The sequence below is a fragment of the Lepisma saccharinum genome, chromosome 25 (genome assembly GCF_977018435.1).
Source record: "Lepisma saccharinum chromosome 25, izLepSacc3.1, whole genome shotgun sequence".
Classification (NCBI taxonomy): domain Eukaryota; kingdom Metazoa; phylum Arthropoda; class Insecta; order Zygentoma; family Lepismatidae; genus Lepisma; species Lepisma saccharinum.
The window spans coordinates 7,802,789-7,828,985 of record NC_139253.1 but is presented as its reverse complement, the minus strand read 5'-3'; the positions used below and the strand labels follow the sequence as shown (position 1 = coordinate 7,828,985).

Below are 26,197 nucleotides of genomic sequence, written 5' to 3'. Positions count from 1 at the left end.
AATCCATTGTTGAGATGCCTATCAATTGTTGAGATGCCAATCCATTGTTGTGCGAACGGAAGATCCTGACTTCAATTAAGATTACACCAGAGAAAGGAAGAATGAAAGGAATGCTGGTTGACAACGGTACGTTAATTTCTGGAAGTGAAAGTGATCCCATTACTCGAATGTTCGTCGGAGATGACATCCCAGGTAGCAATGACCCAAGTCCAGCCGTAAGGTACGAACGTCGGTGATCGATCCAGAATATCGGCGCGTGGTTCTAAATATTGGATTACACAATATTCCGTAGCCAAATACAGAGGTTGATTCATGTATAGTGAACCGAATTCAATGTGCAACTGTACCGCGCATGCGCAAAACATCGCCGTGAGATTGCCACGAGGGAAGCAACAGTATGTCTTTAGTCTCGCAGTAGAGCAGTGTGGTCGAGCTTAGTCTGATGCCTCCGAAACTGAACAGATTCTGGGAGGGGTACATTGTTGCCCTTTCCGACAGGACGTTCACGGCATCGCGCATCGTAGAAATGTGTAACGTGCGTAATTGTCGTGTAGGTCATGCCACAATGATTCGTCTTATACGGAAATATGCGGCACAGAGTCCTGGGCCCACCACACCGGTGCGAGTAGCTAGAAACCGGCCTCCCGTGAAGAGGACCCTGCCGCTATTGCGTGTTGTTCGGTGTATGGCGACATGCGAAAATCATCCCACACAGCGTGCGATGGCCAGCAAATGCCACACATTGCAGGCGACAATCGACCGTGCCATTCACGGGGATTTACGCCTCAAGGTCGTTTGCAAAAGCAGTGTGCACGCACGCCCGGAAACCTGTCATGTAGCTGAGCGAAAAAGGAACTGCAGGAGCGGACAAGACGTGAACCAGGCTGAACTGCACCAAGGCAAGGCATCCAGCCACAAGGCGAAAACATCGCTTGAATTATATCGCCGTATGGAACAGGAAACTGGAATTTCTGCAATTCCCTTCTCGGACATCCCTGTCAAGAGTCCAGATGCTAGCCCAATGGACTATTGTGCTTTCGAACTCCTCAAGCGGCACCTGTCCCATCGTCGGGTCCGCACAGTTTCCGGCCTGTGGAAAGCCTGTAACGAGGAGTGGGATGCAATACCCATGGTCCAGCTGCAACGCAGTCTCCTGCAATGGAAACTCCGATGCCGGGCAATAGTCGGTAGTGGTGGCCTGCAGACCGAACCCAACTGGTGGTGGAAACACGGCATTTCCTAGGTACGTGGCACATTCGAATTTGGCTCAAAATAAATAATCAACATCTGTAGACATAAACATTCTCTACTTCGCATACTAACATTTCGCCGTAATGATTCATTTGTGAACTGAGGAAGTAATTTTATAATAGATCCAAACCCTAAATAACTAATAATCATTTGAGTAATTGTAAATGTAATCATCAGTCTTTAAAAATCACATTGCTTTGAGTAAGAAAAGTTGCTGACCACAGTATTTTTTTTTTATTTTGATTTTGATTTAGTTTATTTTACTTCGCGTTTTGTGCCTCTTGGCTAATTTGCGAAGATGGGGATGATTGATGAAATGATGAAATTGATGAATGGACATTCACAAACAACCAAGCCCGACCAGGATTCGAACCCGGGACCCTTGGCGTCGCAGCGCGATGTGCTAACCACTCGGCCACAGGGTCGGGCACCACAGTATTTAACTGAAAGCTAAACAATAATATTATTACAGGAGAGTAAAATTATTTTAGTAGGATTAGTATTGTGGTATCTGCCGATGAATGTGTGTGTGAGTGTGTGGTTTGTGTGTGAGAGGGCAGCTTGTATAACGTGAATTGATTTTATTTAATTATATAGATATCAAACCTATTTTCTTGTGTTACGTAATTTACAGGATTGAATAACAGTATAAACCTCGCTTTAAAGTCCAACTGCATAAACACGATCCCTGAGACAATATTTATTGTGATATTATTATTATTCCTTATGGCTTGAGTGCAGTCATCCTTGACATTAATTAATTACTTAATTAGTGTGCATTTTACTTTAATTGCTTCCCACTGAACCCGGCGGTTTACAACCTACAGTTTAAAGTGGGATCCGAACCACTGTGCCAAGTGTCTCCACCGGGTATCGAACCCGGGACCCGGCTATTACATAGCTCACCGTAATTAACATCATTTGAATGGTTTAATTTTAAAAAAATATATGTATAGTACATACAACCGCAATTTATAATTATTACATATCTTTATGGAAGATAAATTAAAATTGGGTATACTGTAAGTGTATATGTGAGTGCAGGCGTTTACAGTCGCCATCTTTACTTCTCATTCTTGCCACAGCACAGAGAAGTGACGTCATGAATGATCCTGAGCTGATGAAAATAACTGTTGCGTTTTCGTAATTTAACGGCAAAAGTGTCAACAGTGTGTTGAATTATTTTAAAATGTATAACTTTAAGAATATACCTTCTGAATTAACGAGAATGTCCAATACAAATATTATCTTTTGTGGCTTATCTACATAACATGTTGTTTCCTTCCTGTTTCAGATGGTTATTAACAACTATTACTACCTGGTCACAATGTTAGATTACCTCAAATTGACCATGTTAGCAAGCTTGGAAAACTTGAGAGGTAACACCTCAGTTCACAGGTATGCTGCATCTTATCAACCCATGGAAGTTTGCAGATAAATAAAATTTGGCCTAATACCGTCACACTGTTATACCATAGCATGTATGCACTTTAATGACAGCAAAAGCTGAAAACTTACCCTTATGTGATGGTACTTTCTGTTCGTCCGAGGCAACTTATCTGATTTCATGTTTGCTTTAAGAATACCAGTCGAAACTTTGTTTGTTTACGAAGTTTGACTATAATGCTGGATCAATTTTTTGATCAGAGAGCTTGGAATTTCATCTGAGCCCGAAGATCGTTGACTGTTTAGTGTTTTTATAACATTTAAAATGTCAAACTTTATCACTGGTGTGAGGAACATTGTGTTATTGCTAGTATACAAGTTAACATTTATTTTTGTTGCACGTGAGTTTGTACTTTGGACTGTAGTAGAACTCTAGGTTGCAAAAGTACGAGTTAAAAATTTTGGAAAACTGAAGGTATTATTTATCTTCTTGCCATTAGAGATGGTTTCTATGTTCTTATTAATATCCTTGTCTGCACTACCCGTTTTCCTTTGTAGAATTTCCTATGGATGTTTTGTTTTCTTTGTGGCCGTTTCTAATTATTTGCTGTTCACAGCTATTTTGCAGTAACTTTTCTTAAGATATTTGTGCATCTGTTACAGTGGTCTTTGACCTTGGGATCATTATTGATTGAATGATTGATTTAGTTTATTTTACTTCGAGTTTTGTGCCTCTTGGCTAATTTGCGAAGATGGGGATGAGTGATGAAATGATGAAATTGATGAATGGACATTCACAAACAACCAAGTCCGAGCGGGATTCGAACCCGGGACCCTTGGCGTCGCAGCGCGATGTGATAACCACTCTGCCACAGGGTCTGGCTTGGGATCACTATTATATTGTGTTTAACTGATAAGTGAAAGATGATATCCCCCCTCTCGTCTGGGGCAGTAATGCAATAACATTAAAAGCAGTATGGAAATTAACAAAAAAATTATCCCCTACGAAAAAAATAATACCTTTTCATGGCTAAGTGCTGATATTTTACACGTATTAAAGTGTCAATAAGTAGGCTACCTTGTAGCTAGGTTAGATGGACAATAAGTTTGAACTTTGGTAATTAAATTTGGTAAAATTTTCAGCGATAGGCCTTCTATAGCTCTTCTTTTATATATAAGTTTGGGTTTCCTTAGAATGGAAATATACTGTTTCTAGACACAAATAGGACAATGAGTGGACATCTCGCTCAAACCAATAAGAATTTCTGATTGTAACTACAGGGTGTTTCATAAAGGACTTTACAACTTTGTAATTATATATAAATTTATTCACAAGACTCACATAGCTGGTTTTGGTGTCATTTTGTAGCAAAATACATGAAGTTTTGACTCACATAGAAGCTTAGTTCCGAATCACAGCACCGCTAGTGCTAGCGACAGTTGTACCAAAATCGCTGCCTTCACTGGTTTCCAGCGAGTGTTTGCAGAGTTTGCAGATTCACTTCCAGAAAGACGGCGCACCGCCACACTACCTCAACAACGTCTGGGATTTCCTCAGTAACCAAATCAGTAGATAGGTCGAGGTGTGCCAATTGCATGGCCACCTCGTTCACCAGACCTGACATCTCTTGATTTTTCTGGGGATTTATCGAAGATAAAGTTTTCAGACCACCCCTACCTGCTACACTCGCTGATCTCAGAGCAAGAATCTGTGCTGCAGTTGAGGAAGTTACGCCTGACATGCTGCAGCGGGTTTGGCAAGAAATCGACTTCAGATGGGATGTCTTCCAAATTACCAATGGAAGTCAGATTGAACCTTACTAACTTATAGGGTGAAAACTTGATGTATTTTGCTACAAAATGACACCAAAACCAGCTCTGTAAGTCGTGTGAATGAATTTATATATAGGTAATTACAAAGTTGTAAAGTCCTTTATGAAACACCCTGTATATTCCGTTAATTTTTAAATTACATTTTATTCGTATTTTGATAAGAAAAAAACTTTTGCCCTCGTTCGCAATTTTAATTATTATTCTACTCTATTTTACAAATCTGAATATTTACACTATACTTGTTACGGAAAAACAACGTCTTAATTTTTCTTCTTGCAGTTGGGCCACCACACCTACAGATGTTAATGCATTTTACACTTCAAACGAAAATGCAATAAGTAAGTGCATCGCAATCATTACTTTCTTGTAGACTTGTGTCAATTGAAAGGTGTTAATTTTAAATATTCTAGATTCCTCAGATTGAACGGGAAATGTTAATTTTCTCATTAATTTGATTCTCACTCGATTTGTCTTTGGACGCAAAAAAATAAAAATAGGCTATATAAATTTTAGAAACTTTTATTCATATGTGTTATTTATGTTCATTTCAGATATTCCAGCAGCGATCATTCAATTTCCATTCTACGAACTAGGATTGGAGTAAGTACAAACATACTGCTCTACTAGCTGATAAGAAATCGCATAATTTCACGAGGCATCACCAGCCGTCAAAAAATTTATTTCATTTTTAATTTTATAAATCTAAACATTTAAATGTAATATCCGTACGACAAGCAACATTTGAGAAAGTACACCCTATCGATATTAGAACTTGAATAAACCTTATGTCTAAAGCCTAATAGGAATTGAATTAGATTAGATGATCATATTTTCAGAGAATGACATAGTTTTAAAATCTCTCTTTCTTAGAATTGCCAAGGTATCGTACACCATGAAATAGCAACTGCTAAATAAGGATTACAATGCAATCAATGAACGATATTCAACTTGACGTCATCACGCAGTGCACTTCGGGAAGAAATACGCGTGAACTCCGGCAAACAAATTCGCACATGTTAAGGAAAGCGTATCCTTCTTACAGCGAGAAAAAATTGCGATATTTTACACGTACGCATTCTTTATATGATCACGATAACCATACCTCGAATCACTTCGGCAAAGATCATACGCACAATGCTTACCCGGCATGTTTTCAACGCAGAGATCTGATCTGTTTGCTTAAAATATGGCGGCGTGATTTCGCGCAGTGAATTGTGGGGAATGTTGTTCGCTGAATCGTCCTTTGTTGCTTATTTTCCAGATATATGGACATGGGCGCCCGCAGGGGTGGGAGACAATGGGGGCAAGTGCTTTCCCCTGATATTTCTGGAAAGAGTTAATGTAATTCAAATGGTGAAATTGTAGAGATATTTTATAACAAAAAAGAGTAGTGTAAAATACAATATAACCAGCACCACTTACAAGTGTACAAATGATGAGCTCATATAATTAAACAGCCCGATTTGCCCACACTTAAAATTATGCCAAGATGCCCTTATTCCCCAATTCTTCAAGTGTGATATGCTCTTAATTCTAAGAATTTTGAATCCTAGTGTACAAATGATGAGCCCCCTCAGATTGATTTGCCTACACTTATAAAAGGCACTTCTGTGAGATTGTTGTCCATAAACCTGTCAAAAATATGCCCCTCTTGATATTTTTTTTTGCCCACACCTAAAACTAAGCCCCCCTCACCCACACCCACCCACACCCACCCACACACACACACACACACACACACACACACACACACACACACACACACACAAACAAACACACATATTTACTTCCGGTTTAAGTTCAATTGGATACCAGGTTCAATTTGTTTATCTAATATTAAAACAATGTAAATCTTCTAGAATTGTTCTGTGACTCTCTCATTTCTTACATCATAAACATATGATTTTTCACCTATGAGAATAACACTACATATGGTGTCATCAGGGAGTGTATTGTGAAATTCACAGATAATTTTAATGTTTGTCCTGTCATTAACCACAACTTGTTTTCTTTTTGAAGTGTTGATGACAAACATGGGTCTCTGTGCTTTGAATTCATCTGGTGTGTAATACATGTCAGTATTGCCAGTAGTGACCCTTTTGTATGCTGTAAATGCTTCATATAATTTAAGGAAATCATCCTTGGAAATGTCTAAATTATAATTTTCTCTAGGAAATACCTCATTTCTGCCATTTTTAAGATATATGTTCTTGATGTTGCAGTTATCAAATCCACTTGAATTTTTTTCCTGATTATTGTGTCTTCCAGTCTGAAACAATACCACCACAAAATCCGGCATGTCATATTGTATACTGGAGAATGAATTTGTAGCATCAAACTCATAATAGGTACCAGCGGCAGGTTTTTGTACACATTGATATGTATAAAATTGTAAAGGTACTTGTGGATTTTTTATTATATCTGCTTTGTATTTAAGAGCATAACTGGCTTCATATTCAACAACTGGGATTCTTAGCTCCATAGTCTGAATAATGCATTTGCCCTCATCAGGTAGGGTATTAGGCAAAGCTTCCCCTGTAGAGTTTAATGTGCTGTACCTCATCAAAGCATTATTATCATTGGCAGCTCTTCTAAATGTAATTCTTAAACCACCCTTCCACATAATATCTTTGTAATCTGAGAAGAATCCTGGCAACAGGCGCATGGGGAACAGCACTGTGTGGTTCTTGGTTAATATTTTATCACCAGCCTCAAATCCACCTATTTTGTAGTAAGAAGCCTCGGTTTTGGATAATTTTAGTGTGGCCAAAGCTGTGGAGGTAATGCCGGGATAATCCACTCTGTTTATAACAACACCATGCTTTCTGATCTCAATTTCAGAGAACAGATGCGGCACAAAATTATCTACCAATCTTATATTTGAATTTGCCGGATAATCTGTTCCATCGAGCTTTACAACATCAAATTTGATGTATAGATCTGCTCTGTGGGGGTGTATAAAGCCATCCCCTACATCAAGATCAACCTCAATTTCTGTGTTGGGTTGATTTAAATTTGCAAATGTCCTCCTGTTTGGGGGGAATGATTGTAGCTCATAACTCTCAATATTCTCCATTTTTTTTGTATGTATTTTTATTTAAATATTAATCTCTATGATTGCAGTTGTTGTGGCTCCAGCAAAATCAACTAATTCTTCTTTTTCATTAGTGACCATCAATTCAATGTTATCTATTCTATTATGGCACACAGGAAAATATAATGTTGGGGATGGAGTGTAGATGATTGGCTCCATAAATTCAGAATTAGGTTTGAATGTTGCAATGATGCCAGTTTGTTTGTGAGTGCCTATGCCATTTGATTTGGTGATCATACCCTCGGCCACATTACAGTGAATATTCAGAGTCTCTATGGCTAAGAATTTAGGTATATTAATAGCAGTGTGTTTGATGGCCGGTTCAAGTTTTGTGTTGTTCTCAAATCCTAACAGCTCTCCTATAGTACCCAGATCCACTGTTTCTGTAGCAGATACAATCTCTACTCTGTGAGTGACAGAATTTTGAGGTAATACTATACCTCTGGGTAATTGAGTATTTAGAGTGGACAGATTATATTGCCCTGGAGTGATGACAATTTTTTGATCCCCTACTGCAATTGTGTTGTTGTGGTGTGTAATATTAGGGATCAAGTACATGCCATAAAATGCTCTGAGAGCTATTGTTTTGGGATACACTATATCATCATGTAATTTGAGTTTCAATATTGAATTTTGGCTGGTGAGATGGAATACCCCCATGATGTTTTAAATACCACAAGGCTTTTTGAAAATTTTCAATTGATGGTTTATTTATTTGTGACATATATCTGAGAACAGATAAACACAAATGTCCACAATTAACATCTTTGAAATTTTGAACACGGGCATTATTGTAATAAAGATTAGCTGATTTTAGATATTTTATTAAATTTTCAGGTGGAACACCTCCAAATGAATCAAACACAAATGCCTCATCTTTTAAATATTTAAGATAACAAATCCAGTGAGTGCCCTGATTTTTGTACTTATCCAAATTAACAATGCCACACTCTTTGTTGAGTGGTTGTTCTGGTAAAGAATCAGACATGTACACACCTCTAAAATTTTTGATGCCCAGTGGCTTGATTAAAGCTTCAATATCTTGGTTTGTAAGCGGCTCTTGTTTTTTTTAAACTTATTTATGGCTCTCTTAACACCTTTGCCTTGTTTCTCCATGGCCAGGTTATGGCGCTTCAATTCATCTAATTCTGCCCTATTTTTCTTGGCATCTATTACTGTTTTTGCTATGGCAGCTGATCCCCCAGCCAAGCTCCCAACAGCCCCAAGTGCTGCTAAGATGGCCGGGATAGTAAATATGAAACCCCCCACATGTGATTTTTTCCTGGATTGTTGTAATTTTTTTAATTGGGGGGTACTAAGCAACAATTTCATACCATGGCCCTTTGCAAGACAAAATTTTTTTTTCTTGCGCTACTTTTTGGTTAAAAGACTATCAATAGTTTTAAGAGATTTAAGACCTGCATAAGGTATTTGATACATAACACCCTTGGCCTTCATTGTAGGTTTATTATATACATATTCACAGCCCCCACCCCAGTTTTTGTTTGGTGTTCATAGCTATGGTGGTCCCCAATGCTGCTATTTTTTCACTCAAAGAAGCATCTTTGCTTACAAATCTACCAAATGCAGCCTCTTCTAATTTCTTGTCTGCAACATGTCTCTTGTCAAGATCAGAATGTGTGTTGTATGCTATGTCATGGTCTCTACAAGCAGCATCTAGGGGATTAACACCAGGATCACCTCTGTTTAATCTATGGTCCAATTTTGTACCGGGACCACAATACTGATAGCCTGGAATATGTAGTTCAAATGGCAGCTTGTTTATAATGTCATTAACCAACCCCCGACCCTCAGAAATATTCCAAAATTTAGGTGGTAGAGTATTAATAATTTTTATAAGATATCCAATCCCCTTAGTGTCATTCACTATAAAATTAGACAATTTTGTGCTTATCATGTCCATAATTCCAACCTTTTCGTTGTAAAAATTGTGGTTGCCAGCATTTTCCTCCCCAGCTATCACCAATAACCTATCTACAAGTTTCCTGACATCATCAACCCACACAAATTCTTTAGGCAGGGTGTTGTATTGTTTGATTCCACTGCCAGTCTTAATTTGTGACCATATGGGCTTGATTAAATTGTTGTATTTTGCTCCACTGCTAGACTTGACTCTTTTTTGTGTGGGATCATTGTTCTGGTATAGAGCATCTGATTTTATTAATATTTCTTTGTAGTGCTCATAGTCTTGATCTGTATAGCTGCCAGGCCTTTTCCTAGTCATCAGTTCCCACAATCCAGGTGTGCCGGGATATTTAACAAAACCACCTCTTTCTCCAAGATGAGATTCTGAATATACAATTATATCATCTCCCATAAATGTTACTCTGAAATTGCCAATTCTATGTATGATGCTACCATCACGCTCTGTGTCAGCATATAAGCCAAAGACCTCATCTTTGTTGTCTTTAGGTGTGCTTAAATATTTTTGAGCAAGAAGACCCAATTCAATAGGATCCTGAGTAGCTTCAATTCTTCGAGGAGCAACAGGACTAGGTGTATGAATACTGGAAAGTGGGGTGATTGGATAATCTAATATGTTCCTTGCAGCTACAGGTACAAGCTCTGTGATCAAATTTTGATTTTGCTCTGTAACAGTTTTGATATTTTTACCTAATTCACTAATAGCATCAATAATAGGCTGTTCTGTTTCTTTGTGTTGTTCATAAATTCCTCGGTTCTGTGATTTCCATCCCTTAAATCTTTTTACAAGATAATCTCTTAATTTAAGATCATCAATGATTGGCCTTTTCATGGTTATTTATATATGTTTCAATGTCTAGAAAATTGTTGATTTTATTTCTGTATTTGCCACTATTGGGTTTTCTTGTCATATCAATTGTGACAAACCCATAACTGTCCTGGTTCCAGCACCTACTGCAAAACTGGGAAAAATCATTGTAGCTCAAGTCCCCACCTAAATATTCATCATGTATGTGTTTGAGGTTGGTATGATCTTGATGAAACACACATATAAAATTGCTGTTGTCTCGGATCAGCTGCTTCGGAATTTTAGAAAAAGTCTGTGCCAGGTAGAAGCAATCAATGTTTTTGTGTCGGCCCTGTGTAAAGAAATTTCTAACCTTGTTTTGATTATCCAGTATAATGTCATCAAACACAACAACAGAATTATCGAAACATTCATGGAGTGGCTTAACATCTGGTTCAAAAGTGGCAATATCCAATCCATCATATAGCTTCATCAGCTGCTGATATTTTAATTGTTCCAAGCTCTTAGAGAAGACATACAAGTGCCTGTTTTTCCAGTCTAACCAGTTGGGTGCCAATAAAAAATTATCAATCATTAGTGTAGTTTTACCACAAGCCGATGGCCCAACAATAAGACATCTAATATTTTCAGGCAGCAACTTGCCATTTCTCTTAATCTGCTGTTCAGGTTCTGGCAGCCTTTTTATAACATCCCAGGTGCTCATATTATCACTTTGTCTGCATCGATCCAGCTGTGTTCTGGAAGTCCTAGCCATTTGACAAATAACTTGTTGCCTTTTCTGCGGATGATTTTTTCTATGAGATATGTGTCAGGCTGTTTAGTTTTGCTGAGTTCTTCTTCATAGAATCTGCCTTTGAGAATTTCTCCTCGGTGATCTTTTATTATATATGTGTTAAGGGTCCCAGGTTTAACTTGAACCACTGTAAATAATTCAGTGCTCCAGTTTCTTGTAAAGCCTCTTTTGAATAAGTGCTTATATTTGCTGATTCTTACTTGATCACCCACCTTGTATTTGGCCTTTCTTGTTGTTGGCTGGTATCTAGGATAATAAACAGTCCTGATCAATTTTTGCTCATCAGATGAAGTTACTTGAGAGGGTTTCATGTTGATTGTGGAATGGACCGAGTTGTTATATTTATGTAGAAGTTCTGGAAGAATATTAAGCCATTTATAATTACCTTGAAGTGTAAATTGTTTATACATAAGATTTTTTCGGGTTTTGTTGAATCTCTCTACAATTGAGGCTTTGAGATCACTGTAACTCCAATAATGTTTTATTGACTGGCTTTTAATAAATTGTTGGAACACAGAATTATAAAATTCTTTGCCATTATCTGTTTGCAAATAGCGCGGTGATCTTCCACTCTGATTGATGATTGTCCTGAAGGCTTCTGTAACACATTTTCCAGTCTTGGATTTGAGTGGCACAGTCCAGGCAAATTTTGAAAATGTGTCTATTACAGTAAGTAGATACTTGTAGCCCTTGTTGATTTTGTCTAAGTTTTTCAGCTGTCCACTTGCCATCTCAATCAAGTCCCCTTGCCATAAATCATCTATGCCTTTTGTGACTACTGGCAGTCTCTTATAATTATGTCTGGCTTGTCTGTGTAATTCATCAACAATAATTTGTCTAGACGTAATATGAAAACAAGAATATTGCAACTATGGGGTGTTCCGCAGCTGATACTGCAGGATTTTCTAAATATAATTTGTCCCCTATTTGTATATTAAATTCCAGAGAGCCATCATCTTCAACATAGGCTGTTTCTAATGTATTGGGATCTGCAAAATCCTCTAACTCTACACTGGTGATTTTTGGTTTGTTGTCAGCATTTGTTATTGATAAGGTGGGGTAGTGGTGTGCCTGTGGTTGAAGCCAATATTTGATCTTGATTGGTCTCAATGTGCCCCCAACAAAAAACTGGTAATAAAATTGTGCAGGGGACAGCATATATATTTTGCCAACTGGTGTAAATGGTGAATCATATTCTTTGTTGGGGATGCTGTACAATTCAAGAATTACTGTATGTTTTGGATTCTCAATTATGCCTGTTATTTCTTTTTCTGCTGTAAGCAATCTGCTTGTTACAGATTCAAGGTGCTCATTGATGGTCCTAACAACATCATCATGGCCTGGCTTGATTTTTATGTCCACAATAAGTTTCTTGTATTGTTGCACAATCTCTTGAAGCTGGGTGCCAAAAACAGACAGAGCATTTGCTTGATTGGATTCCATGGTCCCTAGCTGTTGCTTGATATTAGCTACAATTTGTTGCAAATTTTCAATAACTGCCAATTTTGAATTTTGAGCAGTAAGATCATGGACTTGTCTTCTGATATCCTCAAACAGGGCATGCAGTTCATTAATATGTTGATTAGTTGGTAGAGTGGCCACTGTCTGAGTAAGTTGTTTGATCTCTGTCTGGATATTCTTGATATCTTCTGATTTCAATATGCGATTCACTGCCCTCTTAATATTTTTAAGTTCCTGTGATGTAGGCAGATTTGTTACAGTATTTTGCAAAGATTCAAGTGCCAATTTCACATTATTTAATTCAGAAGCATCAGCCACATTTTGCATAGCATTTTGGAGCAGGGCTATATCTGCCTGAGTGGGTGTTGATTGCTGTAAAATTTCAAGTTTTGTTTGGATATCATCGATCAAGTGATGAAAATGTGATAGTTCAGATTCAGTGTTGAGGTTTTCAAGCTTTGTGATCTGTTCCTGGACACTGACAAGTGTGTCTACAATACCAGGCAGGCGGGATTCTTGTATATTTGTCAAATCACTTTGCACTGCTGCTATTGTACCCTCAAGATGGGTTATGGTACTTTGAATTTTTCCAAAATCTTCATATGTTTCAAGTTGCAGCTTAATGTTGGCAACACTCCGAGTTATTGCACTCAAAGCATCAGAAGATGGCAAGTTGTTCATAAAATTTTCAAGTGTCTCAATTTTTTCTTTAACCTCGGCTATGGCATTGTTCAAGGGGCCCAGATTAGGTATTTGGAGTGATTGAATCTGTTCTTTTAGAGTGGAAATCACTAGATCAAAATCTTCTTGTTATTTTATGCTTTTGACAATTGTTTGGAGCTGTGCCTGGACATTATTAATCTGCTCTTCCAATTGCTGTTTCAATTGGTCAGAGTTGGTGGCCTGGGTCTTAAATTTGGCTTGAAGAGCTGCTACAGCTTCTTCTAAACTTTGAAAATTATCTAATGTGGCCAAATCAGTATATTTCTGAAGCAATAATTTGAGTTCTGAGTCAATTTTAAGAAGAGGGTCCATGCATTGTGATTGTAAATTTGTAATTTCTAATTGAAGACTGGCATTGAGTGTGGTTTGTAAAGCTTGTAAATCACTTCTTAATTTCTTGACTCTGACATCAAGCATCAGAATCTCATCACTGTGATCTTCATGCCTTGTATGACCAAAAATATCATTAGGCATTTTTGTTTTAGTGGTTATTTATTATTGAATATCTGATTCTTAATTCTATAAAAAAAGGTATAAGCTTGTCATATGACCCAGGGACCTCAATATATAAGCAGTCACCAGCAGAAACAGTATATACAGTGCCAGAAATCATGTTTGAGTGCTTAATTCTATAAATATTTCTCCCTACTGAAATCTTGACATCACCCTCAGGGGTTGTAATAAATTGCAATTGCCCACCTACAGGTAATTGGTAATGATTTAAATTATTGTTAAATATGTACAATATTTTACCTGTTTCATCATCAACATCTATAAGTATGCTGTTCAGATGAATAATTAACAAAGCACTTAGTTTAGATATTATATCAGAAGAGGGTTGTGCTGTTGGCAGGTCCATAATAGCCTGTTTTTTGAACCCAAATAAGTTCATAGGCATGTTTATTTATTTCAAATCATGCTCTGTAATTGGGCATTGTTTGCCACTTTTCAAATCACAATGACCCCATGGTAGAGTATGTATGCCACATGACAAAATGCATCTCTTATCATCATGTGGGTCCAGAGCCCCTTTTCTTACAATATTGCTAGTCAACAAGTGATCCACACTCTGAATTCTATTTTCTGATGTTCTGATTGTGCTACATGATTTGAGGCAATTTTTGTAATCCTCAAATTCAAGCTCTTTGTCCACAGTTACTCTGCCAATGCCCTTGGCCTTTTTGGCAACAACACCACTACATGTTTCAAAACTGTACATCTTGGCCCTTAACCCAGCAAATGCCACAATAACATCACCAAGTGTCTCATCTTTTAACTTGCCAGGCACCTTTTTGTTGTGGTGTTTAATTTTTGTATGTTCACTGGTATCAAAATATTTAAACAATTCAGGCTGTGCCATATCTTGATAAACATCTTCTGTTTGAATATCAAGAACAAAACTATCTGTATCCATGTACATCAATTTTACACGATCCTTATAAAAAGGTTTCAACACATCATAATACAATTTTAACATGTGTAATTTGGCCAATTCCAATATCACAGCCCCTACATAAACAGGCTTATCAAATTTAATATTTGTTTTTTTCATGTTGAAAAGTGCCATATTTTCATCATAAATTCTTCTGTAATTGAAGTTGGGCTTTGCAATCAATTTTTTGCTCCGGCTGGGGTCAGTAATTATTTTAACATCAATATGTTTTCTGACATTTTCAATTGTTTTGCCATACACTGAATTGACCATCAATTTAAACAAGGTCTTATCAAATTGGCTCAATGCAGATGTTCGAAGCTCTGTGTTTGTATCAGTATATGTCTTCAACCATCTTGAGTGCCTGAACCTCAAAACCTTTCCAACTTTGCTCACTTGAACACCATGATTCATCAGGAACTGGAGGTTTTTGTAATATATGACATAATCCTGTTTCGGCCCTAGAGTCATCATCAATTTCTTCTGTTTAGAGCCAGGTGAGCACTTAACCTCAGGAATTGGGGGCAGATCAGAAAATGTGTTGTGTAAATTATCAGGAATTGTCATATCAACCTCTAAGAACAGGCCATAGTGACTGTCATCAAAGTCCTGAAGATCCTCAATATTGAAATCTTCAACCTATTCAAGCCCTGAATATGGCAATTTATCCATCATGGCATAACCATAGAGGCTGTTTGCATCTACATACAGTATATAATTTGATGGCAGTGCTGGATCATAATCAGGAATATATTTGTTATTTGCTCTGGCATATCTCTGAGAACATTGCACCATGCCTCCTCTTATACATTGTTCCATAAACAGATACATATCTTGATCTTGGATCAGATCCAATTGCATTTTAGTGTTTAAAAACATTGCAGACCATGCTAGGCCCGGAGCACTGTAAAAATACATTGGATCCAGCTTATAATTTTGCATGGAAGATTTTCTGAATGCCTGCAATATATCAGCTAAGAGAGTGACATCAAGTTTTAAATAAGCCTTGTGATAATCACCAAATGTCCGGCATTTTAAATTGTTCCACATCAATTGGGCATGGTGATAATCTTCATCAGTGATTCCAGATGCTCTGATTTTGCTGTAAAACTCTTGTTGTGGTGGCAGAGAACACTCATCAAATTTAGAAAAATCTGTAACATAATCATATGGATATACACCCTTCCGCCTAATTAATTTCAGGTCCTGATTTGGAAACAAAGCACATGTGATTTTGAATTGATCATCAGATAATTGAGTGGCCAGTGTAGCCAGGCTAGCCGATAAAATTCTGTATGAATCAAGAAATCTTAAGTGAATAGAAACACCATTAACTTTAATTATTTTGCTAATAGCTATATATTTCTCATCATTTTCTGCTAAAATATTTAAATTCTGCTTGTTAAACCCCTCGTACCTGATCAAATGATGAAAATCATAATTGGATGCACCATGGCAAAATATAGGGACAAATTTTGGTCTCTGGATCTTAATATTGCAGCTATTACACAGGGCCATTAAGAATTTACCATCTGTATGAGAATGGTGTTTCACCTTGATATTTGCATCTGAAAATTCAGAATCACATACCGGGCATTTTTCTGCATTATTGAAATCTTCAATCTGTTTCTCTGTTAAAGGCAACATGGGTTTTGATTTTAATAAGACATTAGATGCTATGTCATGGCACTCATTTTCTATTCTATCTGCAAATTCTTTGATGGCATCTGCTCCCATGTATAAATATTCTTTACTAACAACACCATCCTGTACAATCACATAATAAAAACTAGAAGGTTCATGTAACTGGTATGGTGTAATTGAAGATTCCTCAGGATCTGGGCTGCAGAATGCAAGAGGTTTGAGGTTTGATTCAAAATCACAGACTATATATGCTGGGTGTTCCAACAAGGCTTCAAACTTTTTGAATTTTGCATTTTCACTTGGCATTGGCATCACCATATGAACAGGTTTATGATTGCCACAGTATTTCAGATGCTCAATTAACTTGTTTTTAGCAATTTCTGCATTCACTTCCCGAACCCCTTTTATTATTTTTTGACCATCAAATACAGACAAACATCTTCTGCACAACTTGAATATTCTATGAGTTTTGTCTAGTTGTGTTCTGACTAAAGCTTTAAGATTATGTATCAGAGTGTAATGATTTGTGCCATCCTTTTCAATTAAAGCAGATCAATCGGAATAGCAGATTCATCATCAAGTGTACTGATTCTGAGAGGATCTATCAAGCAATTTTCACGGCCAGTAGAACAAGTAAATACATTAATAGATAATTGTTTGCCATTGATGTGCCTGGCTTTTTTTTCAAATTTATCAATATTCTGAACAGACATTGGATATTCTAAACCCTCCATTGACTCATCAAAATCATTTTCATGCTGTTTATAATAACTTATTCTCTGAGGATTCCTTGAAACTGGATACAAAGCAGCTAAAATACACCACAAAAAGCATTTCTGGTCATTATTTTTTATATTAACCACGGCTGTTTTGTTTTTGATATTGGCAGGTAATGGCACATAAGTGGAACCTTGTAATGGGCTGAATTCAGAAATATCAACATATAACTTGTGTGGAGATCCGCATAGGCTCCATCCAGACTCTTTTGCTGCAAATTCAGAGTGTTTAATATTCAATTGATCTATCAAACTGCTTATTATTTTGTCTGAATTTGTATTTGAGTATACAGGTACAGTTTCTGTTATGTGGGGCTGTGTAAATTTTGTGCCATTTGGCTTCTTATATTGTGAAAACAATTTGAGGGACAGCTTATAAGAGCCATTTTGTGCATTTAGAATTGCCTGCACATCAGGATTTATACTGTTCAAAAAAGTCTTAATACCGCATCTTGGCTCTGATACAAACCGGTGATCCCTTAATTGGCCATTAAAACTGCTATGGATGGTTTCATAGCGTGGCTGTTTTGCCGGTCCAGCATTAACAGGTGTTTCATGCTTCCTTTTCAGACCAGATGTAGATGGTTGTGGGGGCAATGTTGATAACTGTGCAGAACAAGAGCCCACATGTCTATTGAAATATGCCTTGCTAAATATTTTGTGGCATTTAGGACATATTTTAGTGGGAGTTCTATATTTGCCTGGGTCACAATTCTTTTGGTGTCTGGCCCAATTGGGGCTGGATATATTTTTATTACACTGATTGCAATATTTTTGATTTGGCATTTTTGTTGTTGGTTTATTATATAAGATTTCCTGGGGTTCAATTCAAAATTTTGTACTTAATATATATATATTTTGTTCAGCTGTGTGCTTTGTTTATTTCTTGTGTATATTTAATATGTTAATATTGTTAATTTTTATTCTCAGTTTATTATATAAAATTTTTTGGGTTATAAACCAAAACTCTATGCTTATTATGACAGGTTGTAAAGCTAATAGCCTACAAGTGGAAAAAGAGAATAAATATTGATCTACACTGACCTAGCACAAATTCCTGCACAGACATGCATGTCCTAGAAAGGCAATGACCTTACACTGTGTTATGTATTGATATTTGTATAACAGGCTGGGACAGATATAAGCCTAACTCTAAATAAGAGTGGATTACAACAAACAAGCTGGATGTAACAAATATCAGATTTTTTATACAAAATATAAGCCCTTTTTGTTCAATATACCAGAAATATATTTAATATGAATAATAAGAATTAAACCAAACAGGCCTGTAAGTATGAAAAGCACTGTAACAACACATCTGTTCTCCTCAACAACTCTCACAATACTGGCTGAGGAGTAATGCAAAATCTCTTTATATACCCTAAGCCGGTCCGAGAAGAAAAAAACGGGAAATTCCCGAGGGGTCATAATTTTTCACGGGAATTTCCCGAGAGTTTTTATTAAAATTATCTGTGAATTTCACAATACACTCCCTGATGACACCATATGTAGTGTTATTCTCATAGGTGAAAAATCATATGTTTATGATGTAAGAAATGAGAGAGTCACAGAACAATTCTAGAAGATTTACATTGTTTTAATATTAGATAAACAAATTGAACCTGGTATCCAATTGAACTTAAACCGGAAGTAAATATGTGTGTTTGTGTGTGTGTGTGTGTATGTGTGTGTGCGTTGGTATACCCGTCATTACGAGGAACAAGATCAGAAAAATTACCAGCATTAAGAGGGACTTTTTCATTGCGAGGTAATTTTGGTGGTTCCTCGGAACGAGAAAGCACATTATTTAATATTATGGCCGAACCGGCAAAGGAAAATTTAATGTCGTGGAATTAATCGACGAAGGGGACCAAGATCTATATTTTGATAAAAGGTAGAACAATGTCCGACAATTGTACTCGGAGTTATGCTACAAAACAGTGCATTTTTCTGGTTCCTCTTTTCGGGGCATTGTGCCTGTACGTGTGTATCAGGTGTTTATCGGTTCCTCTCAACGGGGCTCTGTGCTTATCACCTACACACAACGTGTGTGTCGTTTGTGCGACGCCAGAGACATCTGCAGTGTGTGAAAAATTGCGGAACTACATCAGCGGTGACGTCAAGGCGGAGCGAGGAAGATCGTAGGGGGTGGGGCCTGCGGTTGCAGAGAACAGCGTTGTCGGATCTCCGCCTCAACTTACATGACTCAGCATTTTTCACTGACGGCTCTGAACGTTGCATTGTTCGCAGTGCTGCATAAGTTGCAACGCTGGAGAATGCAGCGTTGCTACATCATTGCCTACATGGGAAATGTTAACGGCGCTTCACGATTGCGTTCTGAGAGGGTTCGTTGTGTGATAGTAGCCGTATTTAATATAACGGTTTGAGCTTGGGCAATTATGTCTCGTATTTCTCGGAAAATATATATATCAACGAAGAATTGTAGCAATCTGCCGGAGGGCGCGTGTGAGCGAGCAAAGAATATTGTAGGAAATGCTTGTGTATTTCCTCATCAATAATGCAAACTAGTAGGATTTCTTCTTGTATTAATTAACAAAATATTCAACCAGAGTTCCTATGCTAGAATACTGGAAATGATTGCGCTTAATCTAACTAAAGCACAAAAGCCAGATACAGGACAATATAGTACAAAAACAACATACATATTTACGTTCTTAATTGTGGTCTAACTATTCGTTTTCTCCGTCTACTCAACTCGTTAAAAATTTGCTCCTCCTCTGTGGTGACAGTGGCGTATTTAAGAGTACGACTTCAATCTCCTTCCCGAAATACCTTCCACCCTTAAAATGTTTCTTTCGTCACTAAAATGCAGATGCATATGTTCAAAAATGGCAAAATACGTAGTTAAACATTAATAAGAATAGGTTCTTCACTAACATTTCAATATTTTTCGTAATACATGTCTCTAAAGTAAGGTAGAATTCACACCGAACTTACAGGCGACACGTGTTGCTTGAGGATTTCACCAATCCAACGCAAGTTTCTGAGACCTATTATGCCTGCCGCTACGTTATGAAACGTTGCTGCGGATTGACGCGTTTCCAATCGACATATGTCATTTGCACTTGCTGTTTGGAGTGAAATCCACGTGTTACTTGACGTTTCGGTCTGAAAGTTACAGGCGACAAGCAACACGGAGATGCCAAGCAGCTTTCAGACCAAAGCGACACACAATACATGTCGCTTCGGAACTAGTCAATCAATATCAACGTTTCACACCTTACCAGTAGCCCCAGAAGACTGAGTTCGACTGGTGAGATTCTCAAGCACCACATGTCTCTTCAATGTGAAATCTCTCAATGAGAGAAGAGCCCAGTTCGAGCGACATGCAAAAGCTCACTAAAGCAACACATACACCGCACACAATTGAACAGACCAAGTCAATTTTATGCATGGCCCGAGCGACATGGTGATTTCACACCCAAGCGACAAGCGACAAGCGACACGAGACCCTTCAATCTAATGCAAAAGATTCATTGCGTATGCGGGAACAACAGAAACAGGTGACACGATGCACCGTATTGAGAACATAGTCCAGTCCAAGCTATAAATGCAGCTTGTGTCGCTTCAGTTCAAAATTTTTGTTTTCAAGAGAAGCACGTTACATGGGGATTTCACACTGAAACGACACGACACGCATGATTTTGTGCGAGCAATAAAGGTTTCTATTTCCTATGGGGCATAGCACCTTGCACTGGCGTACGCAGGGGGCGCTGATGGGGCTACTACTGCCCTCCAGAAATTTTAAGAAAATCCAAATTTTAAAAGAAAATATGTAAGAACTCACAGAAAGGAAAGATGTAAACGCAAACCTCTCTTAAAGTTAAAATGACACCCGATAACCATTTCTGTCTTCGAGTACAATTTTAAGAGTGAAAAGTTCAAAATGTACGATAGCCTATATATTTTATTCGGTATCCCACAATTCTAGAACAAAGCTATATACTATACACCTTTACAATTTCAGCCCCTCCAGAACAAAAATCCTGCTTACGCCAGTGGCACCGTGAGAACAATTGGAGCAGACTATGATATCGAAAACCAGAAAACTACGGCGACTCAATTGTATTTAACTTAGTATATGGCACATGTTTTCCCTCTTCTCGAGTGGCAGCAACGAATCGTCCCCTACGTATGGTCAGTGCATCGCCCACTGGCATATACATGAGGGAGGGATGAAAGATAGGCCTGCGGCAAGGAGTAGCAAGTCTCCATTTTGACTTCACAGCCTAACAAAGAAAACTAAAGGTGGCCAGGAGGGGAAATTTCCTTTGGGCTCAGGATCGTGGTGTGTGTTGCAAGGCGTGCTGTCTACAGTGGCGGCGATTGGGTTCCAAAACTGGGTTGCGCAAAGGAACTTTACTTTTCCTTTATAGATAAGCTTTAGCATAGTGTCGGAACAAAAGTGGCTAAAAGTGAGGGACACTGCCGCCCTACGCTCCCTCAGTCAGTAATGATTATTCGACTGTAAAATCAGTTGAAATATTGGAATCAGATTCTTTCCTCATTCATCCATAAACATTCTATTTCATTTCGCTTTGTAATAAAAATAAGCACTTTATAAATTTAAAAAAAATATATTTTTAAAATTATTCTTATAATCAACGTAATTAAACAGAATTATGGCTGACAGATTTTAAGAAAGAAGTTACAGTCCGTGAATTACTTTTTCACAGTGTTCAATAATTTTATTAGGAGGCGCTTTTCTGCCATTTTATTTAACCACGACGGTGCGGATGTGTGGTGATTAGAAGAAATTTAGGAAGGGACACTCATGCCCAGGCTGGGATTCAAACCCGGAAACCCTGGCGTCGTATTACACTGAACTAACTTCTCCCCCAGATTTTGGAGGACAGAAAGTAAGTTATTCATATAATATATAAGATGTAATATATAATATATTACATATTATATAATATAATATTCGAACCAGTGTATAGTGCACCTCCACTGCATATCGCCAGTTTACAAGGCGATTTTCATATTCTGTATACTCTGTACTATTCACAGTTACAATACTAGTGTTTACCCATTGAGAAACCTAAGTTTGCCATTTTAGAATCTCTCTCTCCAGGACGTAGTGTAATCAAGAGGTCCAGACTTCGTTACCCGGTTGAGGCACTTTGTGGTTCCGATCCCACTTTAAACTGTAGGTTCAATCCCGATTACCCTTTCTAGGAATAAAGTGTACTTAAAAAGAATCTTACGTTGAACTTGATTGAAATTACGTTTTTGCTTGCAAGTTTGAATATGTATATTAATATTAATAATAATAATATTAACTACTTTAATTAATAGAGTATGAGATTTGATCAAATTGTCCTTTGCTTGTAGAGATGTTACTGACGCAAGTATTGATGGAATGAACTGCAATGAGTATTTTGCTACCCTTGAAAAAAAAACGAACCAAAGGAAAACGCCGCCCCCCGCCCGCCTCCCCCCTCCCTGTCCTGTTTAAGTGGGGGGAGAGTGGTCAGACGTTCAGACCAGACGCTTGGCAATTCTGAACTACCCTTTCTTTGTCAGTGCCAAGGGGTAGGTGCGAAGAAGTGTTTGCGCACCCTTTAATTTTCTTCCTCGCCCATTTTTCAACGAATAACACCAACTCTTATAGAGTGCCATACCCGGTGGAGGCACATAGTGCTTCGGATCCCACTTTAAACTGTAGGTCCAGTCCCGATTAGCGTTACTATGCATAAAGTGGACTTAAAACACCAACTCAACAACAACAACTCTTAGAGTGCCATGCTGTCTCATGTCATATTCAGCGCCGAATGTTACGTTCTAAAGTGAGACCGCTGTTATTGTTTACATCAGGCAAACACTGATCCCCGATTTCTTTCCTGTACTGTCTGCAGTTTAAAAAGGCAAGCCGCCATTGTCTTTCTTTCGTCAGCATTGTTGTTAAGAATTGTTTCTTCTTATGTTTCAAGTAGTCTGTGTTTGTCGATAAATGCCTATAGCTCAGTGTCAGGTGCTTTGTGTTATCCTTTGCATTGTTGATACACCGTTTTTGTTGTCTGCCTACTATCGGATCAAAAGCTATGTATACTCGAGTTTTGGACTCCAATTAAAAAAAATCAGTAGACCTAAATAAAAACGAATTACATCAAAATTTGACTGTTTCAATTCTGTGTTAAGCTATAGTAACCAATTATTTTCGATTTTTAGTCGTCTTGAGAATAAAAAACTGCCGTTTTTTTTGCTTTTTCCAAACAAGAAATCAAAAAAATTTTAAAAAATCGTCCGATCGTGATCAAATTTAAATATGCAGGTAGAAAGGTTGTAAATATAATTCTTAATTTTCAATTTTTTTATGGGCTTAAAAGTCAAATGTGTCTTATCAATTTTCTGAAACATATTCCCTCCCATCCTGTGGGAAAATACCTTGCTTGCCTTTCCTTGGAAAAAATCTTCCAATTTTTCATGTGTCATTGGCCTCCCATCAACAAGCTGTTCTTTTCAAATTTTTGGCCTCTCCGATGGCGCAGTGGTAGCATCGTCGCCTTGTAATCAAGGGGTTCCGGGTTCGATTCCCGGTGGAGGCATATAGTGGTTCGGATCCCACTTTAAACTGTAGGTCCAGTCACGATTAGCCTTCCTGTGCACAAAGTGTACTTAAACACCAACTCAATCAATCAAATTTCTAAACATGTCTTGTACTAAAACCGAGCAAGAGTGAAGCAGTTGGAGTTTTAAAGTCCGCTTTATGCACAGTAAGTCTGGACCTATAGTTTAAAGTGGGATCCAAACCACTGTGTGCCTCCATCGGGTATCGAACCCGGGACACCTTTCGCTAGTTTTATCCACTTTCATTGGCATATTATTGGAATTTCAATTAGTGGCTAAAACATTCATGCATGATTCGTGTTTTATTTTCAACACCGCGCCCCTTAATTTCATTCCACACCATCTCAGCACTTCTACAGAGCATTCATTCCCCGACATTCGCTACGAGACTCGGCGTCAAGCGGCCCGGCGTCAGCGCTTGTCTTTCCCAGTGAACGAGTCCGCGACAGTCGCACGCTACAGTCTGTTTTTTTCGCTCTCCCTGCCTTCGCTCTCCTTCCCTTTCTGTTGACGTTGCAGACTGACGCCAGTATAATCTTCCCTCGGAAGTTGTGTTGTGTCGTGTGCGTGTGTTGAAGATTGTGGCTTAATATGGCACAACAAAATTTACGTTGTCGAGTGTTACTTCGGAAAGAGGAATTGTGGAGAAGTGCAACGACGTTTTGCAACGAAATTTCCTGGTGTTCCCCTTCCACATAGGACCACTATATTAAACCTCGTAAAAAAGTTTAGAGTAACAGTGTTAGTTCTGAATAAAAGTGGAAAGAAAAATTGGGAAATCTAAAAAATAAAGTATACAAAGACAATCCGCACACCATCCGTGCGTTAAAAGAGAGTATTGTACGAGAAATCGGGAGAATTACAGTAGTAAACGAACTTGCACGTGTAAATGCCAATTTCTTTCGGAGATGCCAGGAATGTGTTGTAGCAGAGGGACATCATTTTCAACACCTTCTGTAGTCAAGGTTAGTACACAATATGAAAACTGTAATTTTAATAGCCGACTCGAGCGACTGTCGCGGACCCCGTTCACAGGCAAAGACAAACGCTGCTACCGGGCCGCTTGCCGCCGAGTCTCGTAGCGAATGTAAGGGAATGCTCTGTATATAATTAATTCTGGCAACGCACCAAGATTTACGATTGTGGTTTTCTCTCCGTTGGAGACAACGAGGACGTTTAAGTAAGCAAATAAATAAAATAATAATAATAATAATAATAAACAGTTGTGTTTATATACGTATGTATACGTATATAATTTATATCCCCTCCTCCACATTCACCTGAAAGTGGCAATTGTTGTGATTCGTGGGACCGTCTGCTCAGTTGATATCTATGTTTTGGCATTTTGAGTGTGTGCAGTATTCCCCTAGGCCCTCTTCTCTTGTTGTTGCTGTGCAGAAACACAATAATCCTGAAATGGCTTGTATGGCTAGGAATTAAGTACAATGTAAGTGACAGCGTTGAAGAGATTAGAGGGAAGAAATGATATGGCAATGAGTGAAGTTGCCAAACGAAGAATGTGTGTATGAGAAATTACTATTGTTTTTGCATGCATAGTTCGTCATTAACTTCTTTCCTTTTGTTGCAACATATGATTTTTACTTCAAGACTTATAATAGGTCTGTGTGGGCCTCCCTGATGGTGCAGTGGCAGCGTGGTCACCTTGTAATCGCTGGTCCAGGGTTCGATACCCTGTGGAAACACATAGTTGTTCGGATTCCACTTTAAAATGTAGTTCCAGTCCCGATTAGTCTTTCTGTGCATAAAGTCGACTTAAAACAACAATTCAATTCAATTATAACGAACGCTTTCATTATACTTTAATAATCCTAATTATTATGCATTGAAATATATATTGATACAATCAACTCCATAAAATTCTGAAAATTGATATTGGAAATATTAATAGATTGAAGATTCCCCTTTTGTTATTTAGTGTCTAGTGGAGTGACCTACTAATTCTGACAGCAAATTCAATGAGTCATGATATTCATCTTGGTCAGGGTGTGGCTGCCTTTAGATTGTGTTTCTTTTATCACATATATAATAGTTCATCCTCATCGCCGCAATTAACCAGTATACATATAATTTTGACCATAAATAGCAAAATGCAAGTTAAAACTTCTTGATGTTTACGATTTTCTTCATTAGCTGAATATTTCAACCTCCGATTATTATACCCTAGTACTTAAACCGGACAGAAACGTCGTCGCCTTGTAATCAAGGGGTTCCGGGTTCGATACCTGGTGAAGGCACACAGTGGTTCGGATCCCACTTTAAACTGTAGGTTCAGTCCCGATTAGCCTTACTGTGCATAAAGTGGACTTAAAACACCAAATCAATCAATTAAACCGGACAGAAAAGAGAGATTTTGGTTATGCTACTCCTCTATTTTAGACGCTGTTTATTGTGTTGGTTGGTTTCTTGTGTTTATTAGCTGTTTACCAATAGGTTCGATAAA

The 26,197-nt window shown here is 37.9% G+C and overlaps 1 protein-coding gene across 1 annotated transcript in view; it reads left to right on the top strand.

The window, feature by feature from the left end:
- Nucleotides 1–26,197, top strand: part of LOC145978540 (endothelin-converting enzyme homolog) — a 172,640-nt gene that overhangs the window by 100,155 nt on the left and 46,288 nt on the right. The window contains exons 14-16 of the mRNA XM_083111199.1: nucleotides 2,546–2,649; nucleotides 4,750–4,808; nucleotides 5,022–5,070. Coding sequence (XP_082967325.1) covers nucleotides 2,546–2,649; nucleotides 4,750–4,808; nucleotides 5,022–5,070 — 212 coding nt within the window. The remainder of the gene's footprint in view (nucleotides 1–2,545; nucleotides 2,650–4,749; nucleotides 4,809–5,021; nucleotides 5,071–26,197) is intronic.